Below are 20,386 nucleotides of genomic sequence, written 5' to 3' on the forward strand. Positions count from 1 at the left end.
TTTTTATGTTACAGAATTTTATAAAAGGAAGATTCTGTTAAACATGATCAGGAAGGTGATGGAACAACCCCTTCTGGAACCACAGTGCATTTACAGCTGCACATTACAACTGCTGTCACCTTTCTACAGGCACAGGTCAGGTGCCTCAGTAATGCCGGCTAGGTTTGAATTGCTTATTATTTCGTCATGTACGGTAAACACCTTTTGCTTATCAAAGCAAAGGCTGTTGACAGCGAACCATGACCTACATGAGACAAACACAACAACTTAGAAATTGTTAAAAACATTTAATTGTTTTAGGTAGAACGAGCACCATTCTGACTGTGCTTCTTAAAATCACAACTTAAACATGATGATATTCGATGTGTAACCTCAACCTGAATACTAGGGTTAACCTAGTATTTTATTTAAGAGCAATGGAAACATCTAGTCAGCTGATTTAGCCCCAGAAAACTACAGTGATTTCACGATTATAAGCTGCACCTGATTATAAACCACACATTACAATGCAGAGTGTGATAAAAGGTATCTATTCTATCACCATCTGTTGAGGGTGGGGGCAGTGATCCTTATCTCAACGGCAGATATTCTGCTAATGAGCCATCCATTGAAACCAGGCAGGGCATTGTTCTTTATCTTTTCACAACCCATCCTTCCTCCAGCCAGTCATTTTCTGCTAATGGCCATTGAGTCCCACTGTGTGACTGATAAAATTACTTCACCCCATTGGAAGTTGCTCCAGCCAGGGGGAAGAGCCCAACATTTCTTACCAAGATAAAAACAGAGGTTTTGGGACACTAAGGGAGCCCCTTTCTCCACTGGACTCCAGAGGAAAACTGGATTTCTCCACATCACCACTGGACCTCCGGAGGGAAACTGCACCTTCTGCAGGAGCACTGCTCCAACTGAATCACATCTGTCACTGCAGGAGGATGCAGCCACCATTTAATGGGACTGCTACCAACACCCTGCCTGACGGGGTGTCAGGTTGTACTCTGACTTTGCCAGGGTTTGGAGTTTGTTTCTTTGTAGTACTGTATTTCTATTTTAATTTCCCTAGAAAAGAACTGTTATTCCTAATTCCCATATCTTTGCCTGAGAGCCGTTTGATTTCAAAATTATAGTAATTTGGAGGGAGGGGGTTTACATTCTCCATTTCAAAGACAAGTTCCTGCCTTTCTCAGCAGACACCTGTCCTCCAAACTAAAACAGCAACTTTTCGTTCTTTGTCCATATATAAGCCGCACCTGATTATAAGCTGCACTTCAAAATGGTGCGGCTCATAATCATGAAATTACTGTATTTGGAAAGAAGTGCTACTTCTGCCTTGTTCCCTATTGTTCCTTCTTAAAAGAATGAGATTATTAATTATTTTTTATTTCATTAATTCTCCAGATTTTCATAGAATCGTAGAAAGGCTTAGGTCTGTAGGGACCTTAAAGATGATCTAGTTCCAGCCCTTCTACCATGGGCAGGGATGCCATCCACTAGACACAAGTTGCTCAAAGCCCCACCCAACCTGACTTTGAACACTTCCAGGGATGGGGCATCCACAACTTCTCTGGGCAACCTGTTCTAGTGCCTTACTATCCTCAGAGAAAAGCTCCTTTTATCCCCGCCTTAAAATGAATCCCATTACCAAAAGTTATGCTTGTATCTGCCCAATATTTAAATATGATACAGGTGATACATTTTTGAAAGCTGGTTATTTACCCACAGAATTAAAAATTCTAACAAAAAACTATGTATGTTAGCTGAGGTTTAATCTGACTCGCACTACAGCAGAGGTTTTAAGTAGCTAGCTCAGAAGCTAAAGCTAACTTGAAATGACAAAAGTTGTTACATAACTTAGCCTGTAATACAGTTCTTATATGTGAATTCTGATCACTTAAGCATGAATACACCTACATAAAAAGAGATGGTATAAAAGTATATGAACAATCTTAGCTACTTTCATTCTTTTTAAGACATGTTGTTTCATTTTTACTGCTGATTGCTTGCCCATAAGATATTATTGAGACTCCTATGACATTTGGCATTGATTTTATATTACTACAGGAATGTGCCAGGATGAGAGCTCTCAATTAGCTTCTCCTTGTTTCTGCTCAGGAAATTCTCCTCTGTACACTTCTGGCACAGACACGAAGGTTGCACTAATAGGGTTGTACTTTTTTACCCAAGGACAATTTACTGTACCCACTGGGTACAGTTTGCCCCATCAGACACCAGGGTTCGAGCACATCATGAGCTGCTGTCATAGATAAGTATGGAGAGGACAAAAGGTGAGGAATCGGTAAATTCAAAGGGGGGTAGTTTAAGCACTGTTATATATTTGCAGAAAACCTAACTAAAGACTGTAAGTAAATAAAACAATGTTCTAGGGATTATTCCCTAACTTTTTATGTCAGCCCACATATACATCCTTTTTTGTCTCTCTGTTTGTCACTTCCTTCCAGCTTGCAGACTTGGGTGGCCAAGGCACAGGGGAGCAGAGGTGACTGACCAGGAGGCTGAGCTTTGCTGCTGCCAGCTGGTGTAAACTGCCCTGTTTTCTCATCAGCACGGCTGCAGCTGCTAGGGGAAAACAGCCTTTAAAACTACTCTCCTCCCTGAAATGAGCCACGTGAATAAACTAAAGAGCCAAAAGCCTAACTGATATCTCCTCCTCACCACTCTGCAGCGTGCAAACTGCAGCACAGGACTGTTACACATAAGAGTTCATGACTCCTACTTATGCCAACAGCTTTGACTTTCTCCTGGACATCTAAGAACAACTGCCCAACTCCTGGCACCAAGGTTTATAAATACCAGCCTCAGCTCATAAGCACTGAATTAGAAGTAATTACTGGCCTAATGAACATCAAACAGGAGAGGATGAAGAGATGCAGGCAAGAGATAGTTTAGCAAATGAGATAAAAAAGGTGGAGGACAAGTGAGAAACAGAATGCAAGTGGCAAGCAAGGTGGAGGAAAGCCATAAAACATGCCAATGCATTTTAACCTCCCTTCATGCTGTACCTTGCTCTAACAACCAAGCTCTTCCTTGAACTAAGGACCATGGGTCCAGAAGGGATTTGTCTGGGTCACTGAATCAAGTCCTCCCAAACAGAGGCAGACACATTAATCAATAAAGCTAAAGCCCTAAACCTTAACTGGTTTTCTTGCCCTTGCTACACCTCTTGAAAGGTAAGATTTGTCCAACAAAGCTATCGGGTGGTTTTGTAAAGTGTGAATGAGGTTAAGGAGAGGCACGCAAAAATAAACCAGTCAGAGACTGCTGCTTTCATGGAACAAAGGTGCCATTGAATGAGTGCACAGGAGCTACAGAAGCAAGCTGTTAGCTCCCCATGCTGAATAGGCTGGTGAGCCAGGGGAGTTAAGAACGCCTGCAAGTGCTGAAGGCTGCAAGCAGTCATGTTGCTTCCCATCCTTGCTAGCCTCAAGAAACAAAGATCCTTTTTTGCTACAGAAAATAGAGTGAATTGCTCATGGTGCACACAAATACATGCAATCACTTCTCAAGGCCCCTTTGCCAAACTGTACCAAAAAGGAGTTTCCCTCTGGGCACTACGAGCAAATTCACTTCCTGCACTTGTTTGAAGGGAAGATGTGCAAATGGATGCCTGGTAAGGCACATACCAGCCAGTAAATACTACACAACTTAAGTCTATCATCATTAATATTCTATCTGCCAGCTGCCAGTTGCCAGTAGGAAAAAGCCTGATCTGGATCAGATATAAGCTTGCTTCTATTTCTGTCAAACTGAACAGTTCGGGGCTTTAAAATTTATTCTGGCTGTGGGGTCAGACAATACCCAATCCTGCTTCTGAGGACAAAATTGCCTGTTCTACAATGCTGGAAGAGATTTAAACTTGCATAGGAGCTTTTTAATGAGCACCGCATGAATTTGTGCTTTCTGGCACACGGCTGCATTGGTTTTGACATGGTACGGGATTAGCCATGTCACGGCAGCACAATCTCTGGGAAGGATCCAGCTTGTCGGTTGCTAAGGGCAGATGAACCCTTGGAACAAGATCAAGCCTCCACCTCCCCAGGGGAATAACCTCAGCACACAGCCACACCATCAGGGGACTTTTATTCTTCTTCATTCTCTAAACTGGTGCTCCTGCCCACATTCTGGAAACTCTTGGGAAGGAAGGGATTGTGGACTTAAATCTCTCAAGCTGACAAGAGCCCAGCACCCCTCCTCCCACATGTGCTGCTGACACTAGGATAGTAGGTAAATTTTCTCCCCATCTGTCGCATTTGGGCATCAGCCAGTACGTCCTAACATCTTTGCTTCTCTTCAGTGATTGATCAGGGACACACACCTCAAGTGCTCTGATCTGGTCAAACAAAGCTAAGCACTGTCAGAAGCCCTGCATCTGGGTGCCTGCAGGTGCCATGGAAAGGGCTGTACACCACAACACTGCTGTCACCACCAGCAGTTCTCAGTTACTGCAACCTGATTTACTTTCCCCAGTCAAATTTCCTGTGAGTGAAAGGGATGAAAACTCATCTTCTCATTAGGCTCATGAACACCAACTAAAAATAATTTTATGTCTACATCCTATCTTTGATTTAAAGGCAAATATGAACCCCTTGGGCTAAAGATGAATGAAATATTTAAGAGCAGGAGAAAACTAAGTAACCATTAGGAGTTTTGCCTCAATTTATAGCTAAACTACACAGTAATTAACTGATGTTGAAATGACTCTGTGAGATGATGCTTGCTGATGTGAAAGCAGAGAGAAAATACCAGCATCCTGAAATACCTCTGTCTCACTACAGTTTACAAACCTCAGTTTTCTGCATTTACTTAACTTCTCAGCTAATAACTTTGTAAACCTACCCACGTGTAGGTCTGCCAACATACCACACTACAGTAAGAATCTCTCTTAAAATAATTAAAAAACTGTTCCTGTTCTTTGAAAGGATTTCCAAATTCAGAGTTTGTTTGCTTTTGTTTCACATTTTTAACTCCCCACCCTGCTTTCTCTGAAGGATGCCTTATCAACCTGCTAATCAAAATGACTGTTCATGATGTGATTTCTAACCAGTCCTGCCATTCACCCACTAGGACTTGCCTGTCAGAAGCAGGGTTACACAGCTCTGCAGTGAGCAGTGACACCAAGACCTGTGCTAGCTGAGACATCAGCCTGGATGGTGGGGAGGCCTCTCCAGTTTTGCCAGTTCTCATCCACACCTGGGTCATGCATTTGGTCTTGGAAACACAGTCGCATATTTTTATTGTGATGACGTTTAAATGAAGCAGAAACATAGGGTGCCTCAAGCCAGAAAGGGTCACCTTTGCTATTTCAAATAAACTTCTCTCCAGTTGATTTCAGTTCTTGCTGGCATACAACAGGTTAAAGATTGTTTCCAGCTGCAAGCATTGCTGCTTTGCACTTATTTCCAGTAGGAATGGAAAACCAAATACTACCTCACATGTCAAAATTAACATTTACAAGAATCTCATTAGGACTGCTGTTACACAGCAGTTACAATCTGTCCCTGTGTCTGCAGAGCATGAAGGACTGAAGTAACAAACAGACATTTGCTGTCAAACTCCTAGAAGGATGGAAATGGAAAATAGGGCTAAGAAAACTGTATGGCACTCATGTTTTAGCACAATGCACAATTAATCTGCCAGCATCAGAAACACTGCAGTTATGAATACTGCAGTATCTAAACTATAACTTTGGACTCTTAATTCTGGCATACAGCATAGTTCAGAATCTGAAATACTGCAAGAAAGCTGATGGCCAAGAACAAGTCTTCTGCTCTTTTTCAAAAAGAAACTGTCTCAAATGTCTCTGATAATAAACGCATCTGGGCAGATGAAACACCAAGCAGAGGGAAAAACTCATCTCTAGTCTTCTTGGTTACTTTTACAAAACACGTTCTACAACTGTGGAAGTGCAGCTTCACATCACAATTTGATGTCTGAAACAAATGAACATCCCCCTTCTTGGCAATTTTTTTAGAGAACAGGACACCAGCATAGACTTGGGTAGCAGGAGACCATCGAAAGAGATTGTAACAGACACCACTATGCATTTTTAACGGTGGAAGCAACACTTCCAGATGCAGATATACAGGAGCTGCTTAGCATTATGATCGCAGAGACTCTGTTGTACTCAGGTTTATTTAATGTGCTCTAGGTCTTTACAGACCCACCATGTGCAGGTGCGTGATTCTATTCACTATTTCCTTCTCCTAAGCTGGTTCATACTGTATAAAGCACATATACAGAATTTTTCTTCCTATTTAAAGTCCATTATAAATGCTTTATGCATGGAAAAATGCTCTGAGTGCACCTATCAGATTTTTGATCAAAACAGCTTGATGCCTGGTAGGGGTAGCAGAATTGGTCGATTTATTTAATAAAACTTTATGTACAAAGCAGCAGTATCCATGAACGTAATGGCCAGAATATAGAGTCTACAGGGGTAATTTTTATTACAATTTATAGCAAGATTACCCACACTCCACAGTTTTCAGATTTTATTAAGATTTTATGGAACTATATGGCTTGAGCAGTTAACTGCACCTAGCATGGTTATGGTTCACAGAGAATGGGAACTGGCACTGAATGCACAGTATAACTAATCTAGCAGAGAATATTAATTGCTATGATCCAATCAAAGGCAATATTTAAAATAATTTCAACAGATTTGCCATAAACCCGTAACAGAATAGCTATATGGAGAAATACAGAGGTAAGAGGGATTGCATGGATGTAATATATGCACATACTTAAGCATCTCTGTCATTGGGTTGTATACATAAACATACAAATCAATTTTTTAAACAAAGAATTTTTCTCTTTCTAAGCTATTTCAATGCCAGAAGACCTCATCCACACAAAAAAAGAAACTACTAAGACTACTGAGATTTATATTTCCCTGAGCATCCAGTATACAAATACTCTATCATCAAAAGTAAACAAGGAAAATAAGGACAGAATATATTTAACATTAAATAGAATAGTGCGAAACTACTGCACAATGGTAGCAGACTGGAACTTACACACTGCAATAGGCCAGAGATATTTTAGAAATCGGGAAGCTTCCAGCAGGTTGGTCCAAGGCACAGTAAAACCCAAGGCAGAGATAAAATAAATGAGAAGTTTTAGGCATGTGTTTCTGCTGGATCCAAATTCATGGGATAAAAGCAAGCAGATCAAAGCTCAGCCCTGGTGAGAATACAGAACTGAAGGGCCAGAGGCATTCTTGGCGTGGAAGACAAGGAACTAACAGCTTCCTAAAGGTGCAGGGATTCAGGATATGTCAGAACAGATTTACTCATCCCGCTTATGCTGGCTTCTCAAATCAAGCTGGAATATGCATCTACCTCATTCCCTTCCTCAAATCCCTCCTAGTTGAAAATGAACAATGAACATCAACATTGGAACAAATCATATTGATGAATCTTAAAAGTGCATTTGCTTCTACAGTGAAAAAACTTAAGTACATCACTAGTAAATCACGAGAAGTAGTACTTTTCTGGAAATTTAAGTAGAAGACTGTTTAGGGAAGTCCCTACACTTAACCAAATCCATTTTGTCTTAAATCAACCTCCTCAGTTTCAAATACCACAGCGTATCTTATAGCCTGTGTTTTTACTCTCCATTCTGGCAAAAACTACTGTTTACTCTAGCTCTTAAATAATGTGCACCATCTCCAGGAGTACAGGTCCCACCCTGAACACAACCCTCTCCCTCTGCCTTGCTTCTTCTCCTCCTGGCCAGACATTGCCAACCTGTTCCTGCTTTCTCAGTACCACCAGCATTTCTTCCAGCTGAACCAATTAAACAGGGGGAGAGAGATTCACCATTCTGGGGCGCAGGAGGTGGACAGGCTGGAATATGCACAGCCACAGAAGATTTTTGTGCATAACAACAAAATAACTGTAGCTATAGAAATTCTCAGCCTCAATGCAATTCAAATCCAGAATAATCGTCTACTAAAACGCAAAAAAAGATAATCACTCCACATGAAACAAAAAGGGCAACGCTACTTGTTTCAATTAGAAGTCTCTTCTATAGCATAATTTATACAAACAGACACTGTAATCTGACCTTTAAACATATGGAACAGTTCTCTTAATTTCTATCTTTGTACTACAAATTGCACTTACTTTTGCAGAATAAACTTTGCAGAAGGCAGAAACAACAGGCTGTACTTAAAAAAACAACAAGGGCAGTGGATAACATAATCTAATGGTACTCCCTGGTTTAAATCACAAAAAATCTGCAGCAAAAGATATTCCATTTACTACTTATTAATATATCCACAGTGAGGAATATGGCATGTGTAAACTGTGAAAAGACAAAACCTGTGTATTTTTGCCAGGTCTGTAAACAGATATAACATAAAAGTAGTCCAAGCCCATGTCATTACAGTAGACAAAGTTCAGCTGGCAAACTTAAATTTATAATGTGCTGAATTTTGCAAGTATTTGTGTCTTCTGAAAACATAAAAACGCATAGGAATGAGAATCCACAAATTTGATTGCAAAACCCCAGAAATATCAAAGTTGCACCAGCCCTTCGTGCACCATTATCAGGAATGAGCTTCTAAAAGGCTCTTCAATGATAGCAGTAACTCCTCTGAACTACAGAAAACAATTTTTAAGGATATTGTATTTGGGAAAGTCTGCTTTTAGAGGGACATGATTTGCCAGTAAGTATTCAAGGATATCTGCTGAAAGCAAAGAACAATGATCCAAACCAAGCATGAGGTTCATGTCATTGAAAACACTGAGGTTCTACTGTTTTACACAAAAAAAAAAAAAAAAGCTGGAATAAATTTTTCAACATAAAAAATTCTACATTTTTTTTCTCTATGCTCAGTCTCAGGAAGAGTGGAACAGTTTTTCTTCTTGAAAATTTCCACTTAAAGGAATAAAAAAAAAGAGAAAACACAGCAATAGTTTGAGGCAGACATGCAATATGGAAAATGTTACTCTCAATGGTTAACATATAGACAGACTTGGAGCAACAGAAGACAGGGCTTTAAGGGAAACCATCAGGCAGTCTTATCTATAGGTGCTGCTACCTGCTGGGCATCTAATTAAACTTTTAGCAATGCTCACCATTACTAAACAGGGACAAAACAAAAGCAAGGAAACAGATTTTCTGGGACTATAATACCGTTTCATGGAATATTTTAATGTACAATAATGTCTAGTCACCACCACCTAATCCTCACAGACAAAACCTCCAAGCACTTTTTTTCAGACTGTGACAAGAGTAGTGAAGGAAGGGAACTTTGACTCTGCCATGTTGCAGGGGTGGCAGAGGGCACAGCCTGGCCCTGCAGTGTCCATGAGGACTTGTGCCTGGCTCCTTTCCCCTCTGTGCCCAACAGCCCTAATGCATTACTCTGCTTTGTGTGCATGAAATAATGAGAGGAGAAGGTTGTAGGGGGCAACTTGCAAAGCCAGGCTGGTGCTTGGGGGCTGCAGGGACCACATCAAGGGAGATCCACTTCTGGGCAATCTCCCTGGAGTGCATCCTCCCCGATGGGTGCATGGTGAGCAGAGGAGTCTGCACATAACTGTGTGTGTGTTCATAGCTCAGCGTTGTGGTGTCAGCAACTTTTAGGAATTTACTAAAATTTGTAAATGGTAAGTGCTGTATTACCGACACCGAAAATAGTGTTTGATAATTATCTTCCAATTAAGCATTGTTAACAACTTCCTAAAAATGCACCAATCCTGAGTTTGATTTAGTCTAGGTTTTTATCCTGCAAAAGCACATCACTCTGACATAAGGGTGCTTTTGCAACATGACAGGCCTGTCTCCCACTGCCCCCCTTGGGGTGTAGCACATGGCACAGGACCTGACAGGATGCTGTTGGTACCTCCTATATACAAGGGCTACGTGTCTTCAAAACAAAAAGTAACCTTGCAAAAAAAAATAAAATAAAAAGGGAGAGAGGAGGCAGGCTAGACAGCAGAAATAAACAGCAAACTGGGAGGCAGAAAAGGAGATCTGAGACTCTTCTGAAGGATGGTGAGACAAAGAACGCCATGAAGAATGACACCATGGAGAAGGAGGCACATAGGTGGAGGAGGAGATGACAGTCTTGGTTAGAAATAACAGAAAAGGAGGGGAAGATGAAGCAGAGATGCTGAAAGTGGCACTCAGCAGTCAGCAAGACGGGAAGGACTAGAAAAAATAGAAAAAGAAGAGGAAACAGAAGACAAGGTAGCCATTTCTTGTGCCGGAGGGAAGAGAGAATTCAAACAGAACATGAAGAAAGAACTATTTGCTTGAACTGCCTAAAAAAGCAGCCAGCAGGAGAGTTTTGTCTGAGAGAGTGAGAGAGAAAAAGGAGGACTGGGGAGCATGAGGGGAAGCAGAAAGCCACCTGAGCAAAACACCTGGAGACAGTATTAGAGGGATAGTGACAGCCTGAGAAGATTTTGCAAAAAACCTGAAATTTAAATGGTTCTAGTCAAACTTGGAAGCCAGAGGAAAATTCAGCATGAGAAAAATAAAATTGCTAATAACAAGGAAAATGCTTTTCTCTACACCCTGTTTCTTGCATTGGTTCCCCTCAGCACCCGAAACCCTGAAAAACAGGAGAGGTCTGAACTCAGGTCTGATGTAATTTTCATTAATTTTCACATTAAAAGTATCTCTTTTCAGGAAAGTGCCTTAGTCTCAATTGTGTGAAAAGGGCTTAGATAAAGGTTAATGTAAAATGTAACTTTAAGTGCTTCCCAACTGGCACTCCGGGATCATCAACATGATCTCTGAATTAGCACCAATGCAGGAATAAAACTGGGATTATGCTGCTGATGCTTTCTGTGAAACAACTGTTTCAGTGTGCATATTTTTCTGTTTCTGAAAATTATCAGCGTTCACGTAGGAGTTGAAAGCTGTGAGTCTAGATGACTCCAAAACTGCATTTGTCCATCAGCTGGCAGAGGCTTAGCAATTAATTAAATTTGACTACAATATCCTGTTAGGATCTGTGTACATTTATTTTTTATTACCAGCACAAGAGCTGATCATTGAAGGGAATTCAGTCTGCACACATATGAAAATCATTTAACTGGTTAATTTGTGTGATATCACTGCATTTAATTTTTTACATTGTTTGGCATTAAAGAATGAAAAACACTCCAGCAAAAGCTGATAAAAGATTACTACCTAGAGTGGATTGCTGCCCAATTTACTTCTATTGTATTTATTCAAATTAACCTGAACTTTTAAACCAAAAGAATTAGCGACAACAAAACGGAGTACAACTCGTGAGAAAAAAATTAATAAACTGAAGAACTGTTAATCCCTTCTTTTTCTTTAACTGTGCATTAATAGATGATGCAGGGTTTAATGGTTAATGACCTCTGCCAATTAGAGCACAAAGGACATATTGTCAGGGCAGGTCAGAATGCATGGAGTTCATGGGCTGAAATCCCTACAGCACATTAAATTCTGGAATTTTGTTGATAAAGCTGGGGTAGCAAAGTTCCAGTTTTACAAGATCAGGAGGTGCTGCTTCCTACTACCACAGAGGAGACTACTACCACGGCCAACTAGCACCTTTGAAAAGAAAACAAACAGGAAAGTTTCTAGATGAGCTCATGGTTAGGCACACCTTGAAGCTTCAAAATCACAATAAAGACTAAAACTTTCCTTTTTCTATTTGTCTGGGGGTTTTTTCTTAGGCTACATGGTACAAAGTTCTGGCTTTATTCACGATTTCTTAACATAAATGCACAAAGGGCTAAAGTTACATCATTGTATGAAGCGTAATAAAACTTAAACCATCATTTTGAAGTTTACAACTAGACTTAGATCAAGAGTTCATTTCCTATGTCCAAGCCTATTGAGAGGGTACAGTCCCACTTGGGCAGTGAGGGAAGAGTAGGAAATCACAGACTAATAGACAACAGGATGCCCCTAAACATCTGAATGCCCCATTGCTGTAGTCCTGCACAATAACACACAGTTGCCATTTTATCAAAAACAGACAAAAGAGGTGAGAAGCAAGTTGTTGAGACCTGCTCACTATGCAATTATGAACACAAGAGATGTTATAAGATTAAATGTCCTGCAGTCTCATAAGCCCCAAAGTAAGGTTATCTGTCAATACCCTCCCTTTTAGCCTCAAGCAATACCTCATTTCAGGGGAAAATTACCGTATTTTATTCACTCACATGCAATGAGCCTTGAAATGAGTATCTCATTCCTCTCCTCATATTCCCATCTCTGTCACTAATGCCCCCTTCATAAAGCTGTGCTCTTAAAGTTTCTGGTCACATCTGTTTTTTCCTTCCTTCCTCCACCCATCATCTCACCATCTCTAACAAGTTTTTGCTCCCTCAGTAACTGCTGGGTTCTCACTCTTCCTTGCTTTCCAGCTCCCCTTTCTGTGTTCTTTGGACACCTCAAGAATGCATCCGTTCTTCTGACATGTGCCTCTTCCTCCCTTCACACCTCCATGTGCCTCTCGGGTCCTGTGTCTGCAAAACTCATTCCCAACATAAACACTCTGGGTGGCTTCCTTCCCTTCTGCTGTTTAATCTGGAAGAAGAAACCTAATTCAAAGTATTGCACTGCCACTCCTTAAGCTTAACAAAATGTATTTCTCTGCATCTGCTAATGCTCTTTGGTCCACAACCCTTTCCTTCACACATTCCTAGAGCCCAGTGATTGCTTTTTCCTTGCTGGGGAACAATTCCTCTGACATTCCTCCCTTGCTAAATCTGAAACACCTGCTGAGTTTCCCATGTTCATCTGTGATGTTTTATATATTGTCAAAAATGTCATATACTGACATTTTTTCCATTCTCCTACTTCTCCAGCTTCTGGGGAGGACTTATTCCTCCTAGGACAAAACCTGCAGCAAGTTGTCCAAGCATCTAACACCACTGCTAAACTCAGTCTTAATTTAAAAACTCACTTATTTTAAAGATCATTTGAGATAAGACTTTTTAAAGGTTCCTCCAAAGGAAGTAGTATATCTTTTCAGCAACAACACAGTAAGTATGGAAACTAACAAGTTTATAATTGTTGGCATGTTTTTCTCATACAAGACCAGTTTCAGAGATGCCACAGATGCACAAAACTGGCTCCACCTTACCTTTGACATGGCTTCTCCCATCCTCCAGCAGTGGGACTACTATAGTGTTGTTCATATTCCCAGGTGATCTCACAGCTGTATAGACTACAGGTACCGACTGTACCACCACAGGGATACGGTGCACATGACTCATTTTGTTGGACTGCAAGTTCATGGGACTTGAAGGTGGTACTGGATGGATAATGTGCAAAAACTGCTGGCCTCCAACACCAGATGCAGAGGCCACAAGAGGACCTGGAGTTAATACTGACGGTACGGATGCTGCTGAGGAGACTGACGTTATTACTGTGGGGGATGAAGCTGGTCGACTAGAAGAAGAAGAAGTGGAAGTAGAAGAAGGGGAGGAGGCTGATGCTGTCATGGAAACCGGTGAAGATGAAGCTGCTGTAGGGGACGACCTGGCTTTGTTTATTGACAAGTCCACTGGTTCAGTCTGTGTTTGGAAATGGTCTGTGGATAATGAATCCTCCGTGGGGTCGGCCTTCATGTTGTTTAGTAACAAGGGTACAGCATCCATATCGGGGTAGTTGTGGACGTTTGGAGACTGTTGAGGAAGAAGAAAGGGACATAGTTACATGTGTGGCTAAAGATGACTTGCACACCCAGTTACTAATGCACAGCACACAACCTGATCATGAAAGTCACAGGACTTGTTTCCTTTTCTTTGGTCAGCTCGTAATTTTAAAGTACAAATTGTGTTAGAAAGCACAGACATGTTCTGTTTGAACAGAATATTAAAAAGAAAAAAAAATTCTACTCTCTTTTCTTAGAAAGTGTCAGGATTAACAGTACAAAATCATCCTGGTTCTTTACACTATGCAAAGTCACCAATGACAAAAATTTTAGTATCTTCAGCAGTAGTAACTATTTATATTGACAGAACATTTTTTCCAACATCTAGTTTTAAACCACAGCACTACTCTCTTGTGTCATCATCACTCAGATATGAAGAAAAAATGGTTACCACCACTCTTTAAACAACTTTCTGCATGCTCAAAGACTGTAATTTCCCCCACTCAACTACCTTTTTCTAGACTAGGCAGACCTGGCTGCTTCTTTCTGTTACATGTCTGCTTTAAAAGGACATGCCTTAGTACTCATTTGCTCTTTACAGTGATCTTTGAAGTTTTGGCTGCAACACTGTTCAGAAGGTGGGGCCTTACACTACCCTCAGTCCTTCAGTCCTGTGTTTGACTTCTGCACTCTGAATGGCCATTGACAATGAACTCATATGTCAGTACAGAGCTATGCATTTGTATGATCGTCCTGTCAGAGCAAGGAATGGTTACAGCAATCCATTATTATGAACTAGCTCATTAGATAGTCTTCCCCATTGTTATTATTATTATTTCCATACTAATTGAGAACAATTTTCCTGACTTCACAAAATAATTTTATGCTTTTGATTAATTCTTTCAAAGCTGGTTGGACTCAATTTATTCTAGAGTGGTGCCATCTGCTATTTTTATAGTTTTCCCTTATTTCCGTCACCAAAGAGGTTAATTGAATTTTTGAATAATGCTAGACCAAAGACAGATCCCTAGAGAAGTTCATTTGATATATCTTTCCATTTTGACAGTACACCATTAATAACCAGTCTTTAACAACGTTTTTTCAAGTAATTTTCACCGGGCAGAGCAAGGATGGAAATGCCCATCAATAACCTGGTTGCAAGACAAAATACAGCTCTCAGCTCCTTAGCTAAGGAATTCCATGGCACTGCACTGCAGCAGGGTTTCTCTACAGAGAGGCATTCAGTGTAGTACCAAACCCCAACCTCAACACATCTTCAAACCTCACTTGACCCAAAACAGTTATTCCCTATACAGACGCAAACAGCTCTAAATGCATTAGCTTCATCTCTAGATTACAGTATTTACTAAGTATCTAAAAATATTAAGTCAGAAATATTTAAGCTAGAAATATTTTAATGAATCTACTGTCAGTAAACTAACAATCAATCAAGTTGTGAATTCCCTTTGGAGTTTTTATAATCAACTACATTAAGTATTTCCAAGGAAAGCCCTCCTTGTTTTGAGTCAGAGTCAAGCTTCCACAGAAAATGAAACTCCATTGAAAAAGAAAAATACGAACACTTACATTGAAAACTACAGAAATAGGAGCTTAACTGGGTATTATTCCTGGCATGCTGAAAGATGAGATGTTCTAGTAGATCTCATCTATTTAGTTGATTTAGATTGGCTCTTGGATTTGACATTTCACCCCATTTGAAAGCAAGAACATCTCTGGAATATTATCTTCTTCTATTCATACACAAATCTATTTAAAATAAAGAGACCACCATCTAAAATAACGGATGCAACTGGACCCTGGATCCTGCTATTCTGTTGTAATACAAGTAACAAAAGCAAAATATCCCTTTCCATAAAGACAATGGGAAAGTCTGCTAAAAAGAATATGAAGTGAAGAACAGGTTACTTTTCAAAACACATAACTAGCCATGAGTGACAACGCTATGTAAAGCTCTTCCTCAAGAAGGTAAACCTGCCCATAATTGCCAGGTGACAAAACTCTAAGATTAAGGATGCCCTTTTCTTTGGCAAATTCAGGATGTGACTGATGTCAGCTGACATTACAAAAGACAGTAGGATCCTTATCAAAACAGGTTTGTATGTCTCATACTTAGGATAAAAATTGTAAGCAAGTGCTGTATTTTCTTCTGCTGGTGGTAAACAAAAAGATCTACCCCAACAACTCATGTTCCCTTACAGTGAGCTACAAGTGATATATTTATGTTCCTCCACGACCTCAGATTTTATCTAAGCTGCTAAAACTCTATTTAATCAGTATGTGAATAAAAATTTTGAACATTAAATTTATTATTATTTTCTGAAAATTGATGGTATAAGTAAACTTCTCCCAATTATGACTATTCCAGAATGAGGAACTAAGGGAAGAAGAGCAGCAAGGAAGCCAAAAGGAACGGCTGAATTCTCAGAACACTGTTTCTTAACATCTCCCACTAATGTTGTTAAGTAGAAATAACTGTTCATTTTCCTAGACAATAAGTGTTGTTGTTAGTTTTATTTAACAGAACCACATCTTTTTCAACTGAGAAGATAATAAAGCTGTAGGTGTGATATTAAGTGTACCTTCAGCCACTCTGTCAGTTCAATTGGAAGAGAAACAAATAGTTCTGTGTTCATTTCTTCTGTCTCTCTACTTCTATCTTTCCATTCTCATCTAGTGAACTGGGCTTCTTGTGGTGGTGTGGGCTCAGAGGATTGTTGGTTTGGGCATCTGAAGCAGGCTTTTCCTGTCTGGCTCCCAAAAGCGTCTGTGCTGATTTTTCAAAATTCATTTTGGTTTTAGGAGTCTAAACACTGTTGCTGAGAGTTTGGCAGCTTTCAGAACATTTAGTGGCTCAAAAAGGGTTCATCCCAAGGTCCCTGTAATTCAGTGGGCTGCCCTGGATGCCAGCCCAGACCATGGAAATACTACATGAAGGGCTACATCTCCACGTGGCTTCCCTCCTCTGACTACTCAGCCCACTGGTACAATGGAGAGGGACAGCTTCAGCCCTGCCACCAGCTGGGATTCAGAAGGAAATCTCAGCAACACATTTGCTGTTGCATCCTTATGCTGTTCAACATCCATTCAAATCCAGGCTGAGCCAGAACTGGAAGGCAGGTAAGGATGGGTCCCTGCTAGAAAAAGCTTTTTAATACAGCTGCAGCCTCTATAATCAATGCTTTTGGCCCATGCTTTTTGTGGCTGACCTTTTAAAGTTGTACACTAGTGTTCTCTGCAGTGCTGTTTCATTAGCTAGTCATTAATAAATACCGCCAGGAACATAACACGTGATTTCCCTATTCACAAAGCTCTTTTCTGGCTGAATAAAAAAGCATTCCTTCCTCCTTATTCCCAGGCCATAATGGAAAAACAACCAGTCTACCTCACAACCAGCCACAATACCTGGAGTGAAACACGGTGATGCTGTGGCTGATAACATCCTATCTGCTGGGCAGCCATCCTTTCCTGCACAGTTCATCTTCTTTCCAGCCCCCCGAATTTCACCTCCTCTGAACTTACTTGTGAGGAAATTTTGCAACAGGCCCTTTTGACTCTACTCTTACTCTACTCATGGCAACTCCTCTGTTTATCAGCATTGTCTCCCATCCTAAAGAAGTCATGAAGAACTTACAGTTTCCACACAGCTGAGGTTAAAACCAGAGAAAAGCAAAGATCATTTTGTTGTCAGCAACTCATCCTGACACCTTGCAGTTCACCAGCTTTCCAGGGTACTAAGCCAGACTGAGTCTTTATGCCTTTGTAGACTTCTACTGAGCCCACACAACAGAGTTTACAAACCACCAACAATCAGCTGTCAGCTTTTGAAGTGTCTTCCTTTCTGGCAGCAATCTACCAAGGTCAAACATTTTGTAAGAAAGCATACCAAAAAAGCTGTCCTTGATGACGGAAACAGAACAGACTAAATTTAGCGTTTATAAAATAAGCTAGCTTTGAGGACAGGAAGTTAAAAAATAAATTGCTAAGCATTTAACTCTTCAGTCAAATCACACAAAACCCCTTCTTGGTTTTCATCATGCTGTCCCACCTCGTTCTGCTCTGGCAGGAGCAATTTTAGACAAGATGATTTTGTTTTGTCAGTGTTAGAGAAGACTGAGATAAGAAAAATCATACTCTGTGTGAAAAGCTACCCACAATTTTAACCACACCGTTGCCACTGCAGCACCAAAATGCCAAGGCTCGGCAGTGCAGGCATACAGCCTCTCCTGGGCAGGCAGTGCAGAACTTGTGCCCAGCTAGAGTAGCTTTCAGCTCTGGTCATCACACTGGAGGGTGAAACCTTAATAACCAGAAATACTGTGCAGAGTTTATAACACTTCACAGTAAATGAAAAACAATACATTTTAAATTACAAACCTCATGTGCTCTAGAAGGAGTAATTTTGCTTTTGCATGTAGCACACAGATGTGCTTACAACTCTAATTCCATGAGATGAGCAGGTAGATTGGGTTTAGAACACGGTATGCTTACCTTTTGCACACAGTTTACTTTTAAAATTAAAATGGAGTATTTTCCTTATCTTTTTTGTGATAGGATGGAAAGTCCATGCCCCTGAAACTGCAGTTCTGTAGGTGCTGGCCACGAAACATATCTGCCTATGTCAGGTTTTGTCCTGCCCCACCCCAGGTGGGCACTTGCCAAGCACAAAAAGCTGAAGCTAGCTTGGTAAGTAGCAGCCTGAGCACTTCAAAAAGCCCTATAGGTTATGGCTGAAGCACCCAGCGCTTTACTTAGAGTCTTTTTAGGGCTTATTTTGCTAATCTAGAAGTGAATGCTCTTTAAAGTTACAGGAAGAGATGCTTTTCAAAACCCCTTCCCAGCATGAGAAATTACCTTCACAATATTCGCTTCTGCCTGAAAATCTCCACTTTAACCAAAGCAACAAAACATTCTCAGAAAAAGAAGTAATACAACCTCTACTTGAAACACTCTGCTATCTCTGAAGAGATGACACATCCAAGACTCAACTATGCTCAATTTGAGATGAGGCTATTATTATTAATCTATACACGAAGGGTGCACCAGTACAGCGGCGACAGACAGCTGTATAAAGGCAGAAGCTGAAAACACAGCTGAATACTAACACTGAGCAAAATACTTAAAATTTTGTTTCCACATGCTAAAGCACCAAGCGACCAGGCATTTCTGCCTTTTTGCTCAAGCCTGCTGCTGTAGGCTTTCTCAGGCTCACAGAACTGCACAGCTTGGATGCATTGGAGAAACACAAGAGGTCATGCTGAAGAAGAGAACAAAATGCAAGACAACTGGATCTTTCTGTGCTTTCTTTCTGGAAGTACAAATTAAAATGTGTCTTACTATCAGTTTTTAACAAGCAGTTGTTCAGGGTCAAGGTTAAATTTGTGTTCTAGGGAAGAAAAGAGATCCCCAAGATATGGCACTCACAAATAAGGTTGAGTCAGACTCTGTCACACCACCTCCCATTGAAGCTTTTATAAAAAGCAGCAACTAGCGCTTAGAAACAGAGGGTAGAGTCCAGGAATTATTAAAATTTTAAAAGCCTCAATGAAAATGCATTTAACCACATTGTAATCGATTCAACAGGAGAGACTGAGAGATACCCACTTTAAAATACTCATGATTCATTTAATATATCATTATCTCTGCATAACACTTGGAAGTTTGATTTCAAAGTGGATGTTTCCAACCCTCAAGGCCTATAAATAGTATCTCTATTCTCTTTTTGAGTCTGAAGAGGCAAAAGAAACTCCCCTAGCATATCCTATGAGGCACAGGTGGCCTTGTTAGCAGTGTTGCTAAATATGTAGAATCTACAGAAGATGTCCCCAAAATAAAAAGAGAATTAACTAAAAAATGGGGAGACCAAATGGAGACCAAATATTCATAAATACACAAGCAGAATTCAAGCTCCAAGGCTGTCAACATCATCTTCTAACTTTTTCTGATTAGTCACACTATGATGCTATTCCACAACTACTTCAACATTAATAAAGTACCATGTGCTGAAACCTTTAGTAACAGTTCAAATTAGCACAGGGGAAACATGCTTCAAAAGGAAAAGAAAGCCCTATACAAGCAGCATTAATTTTTAATCATGTTTAACAAAAATTGCAAATACATCTAATATGAAATGATTTATTTTTATATAACACATTTGCAAAAAACAGAGTAAGCATTAACGTTACATGGCATCCAGCTCTCCTGTCCCAAAACTGACAGGTTTACCAAAGGCTTTCTATAACAGCACAGAAGGAAAAACCAGTGATTACAGATTTCTACACGAAACAAACTAATCAGCCCCTGCACTATCTAGTAAGTTAAATGTAAAAAAGATACATATCTCGAAAATGAAGACAAATTCTCAGTATCTGAAATTCTACATGGGCCTGCTGTAATATTTTTGATATGCAACAAAACCTACCCCCTTGGTCCCTTAATCATAAACACATTCAGAACACTAGGTGTTCAGCTTAGATGTTTTATTTATATCTGAGCAGTGTTACTAGAATGCTCTGTTAAAGGAAGAAAGAAACAAATTTATGCTCATTACTGTGACACAACTCTTGAAGAGAAACAAGTCTAACAAAGGTGCAGTGTTTGGATTATTACTTGCTTAAGCTTAAAAAGAATATTGGTAATATATCTGTATTCCTTGTACTGATCTACTTAAGATGTGAAAATAATTTCTGAATAAATGACAGCTCCATAAACAATTGTTAAAAGGAAGGTAAAATACTGGGAAAAATATCATAG

At 40.1% G+C, this 20,386-nt stretch overlaps 1 protein-coding gene across 5 annotated transcripts in view; it reads right to left on the reverse strand.

Moving 5' to 3' along the window:
* The window catches only part of KLF12 (Kruppel like factor 12), a 238,090-nt gene that overhangs the window by 75,766 nt on the left and 141,938 nt on the right, over positions 1–20,386 (reverse strand). For all 5 annotated transcript variants that reach the window (XM_033052030.2, XM_033052032.2, XM_033052034.2 and 2 more), the window contains exon 4: positions 13,103–13,646. In XM_033052030.2, the coding sequence (XP_032907921.1) occupies positions 13,103–13,646 (544 nt within the window). The remainder of the gene's footprint in view (positions 1–13,102; positions 13,647–20,386) is intronic.

Source organism: Catharus ustulatus, chromosome 2, assembly GCF_009819885.2.
Source record: "Catharus ustulatus isolate bCatUst1 chromosome 2, bCatUst1.pri.v2, whole genome shotgun sequence".
NCBI lineage: Eukaryota > Metazoa > Chordata > Aves > Passeriformes > Turdidae > Catharus > Catharus ustulatus.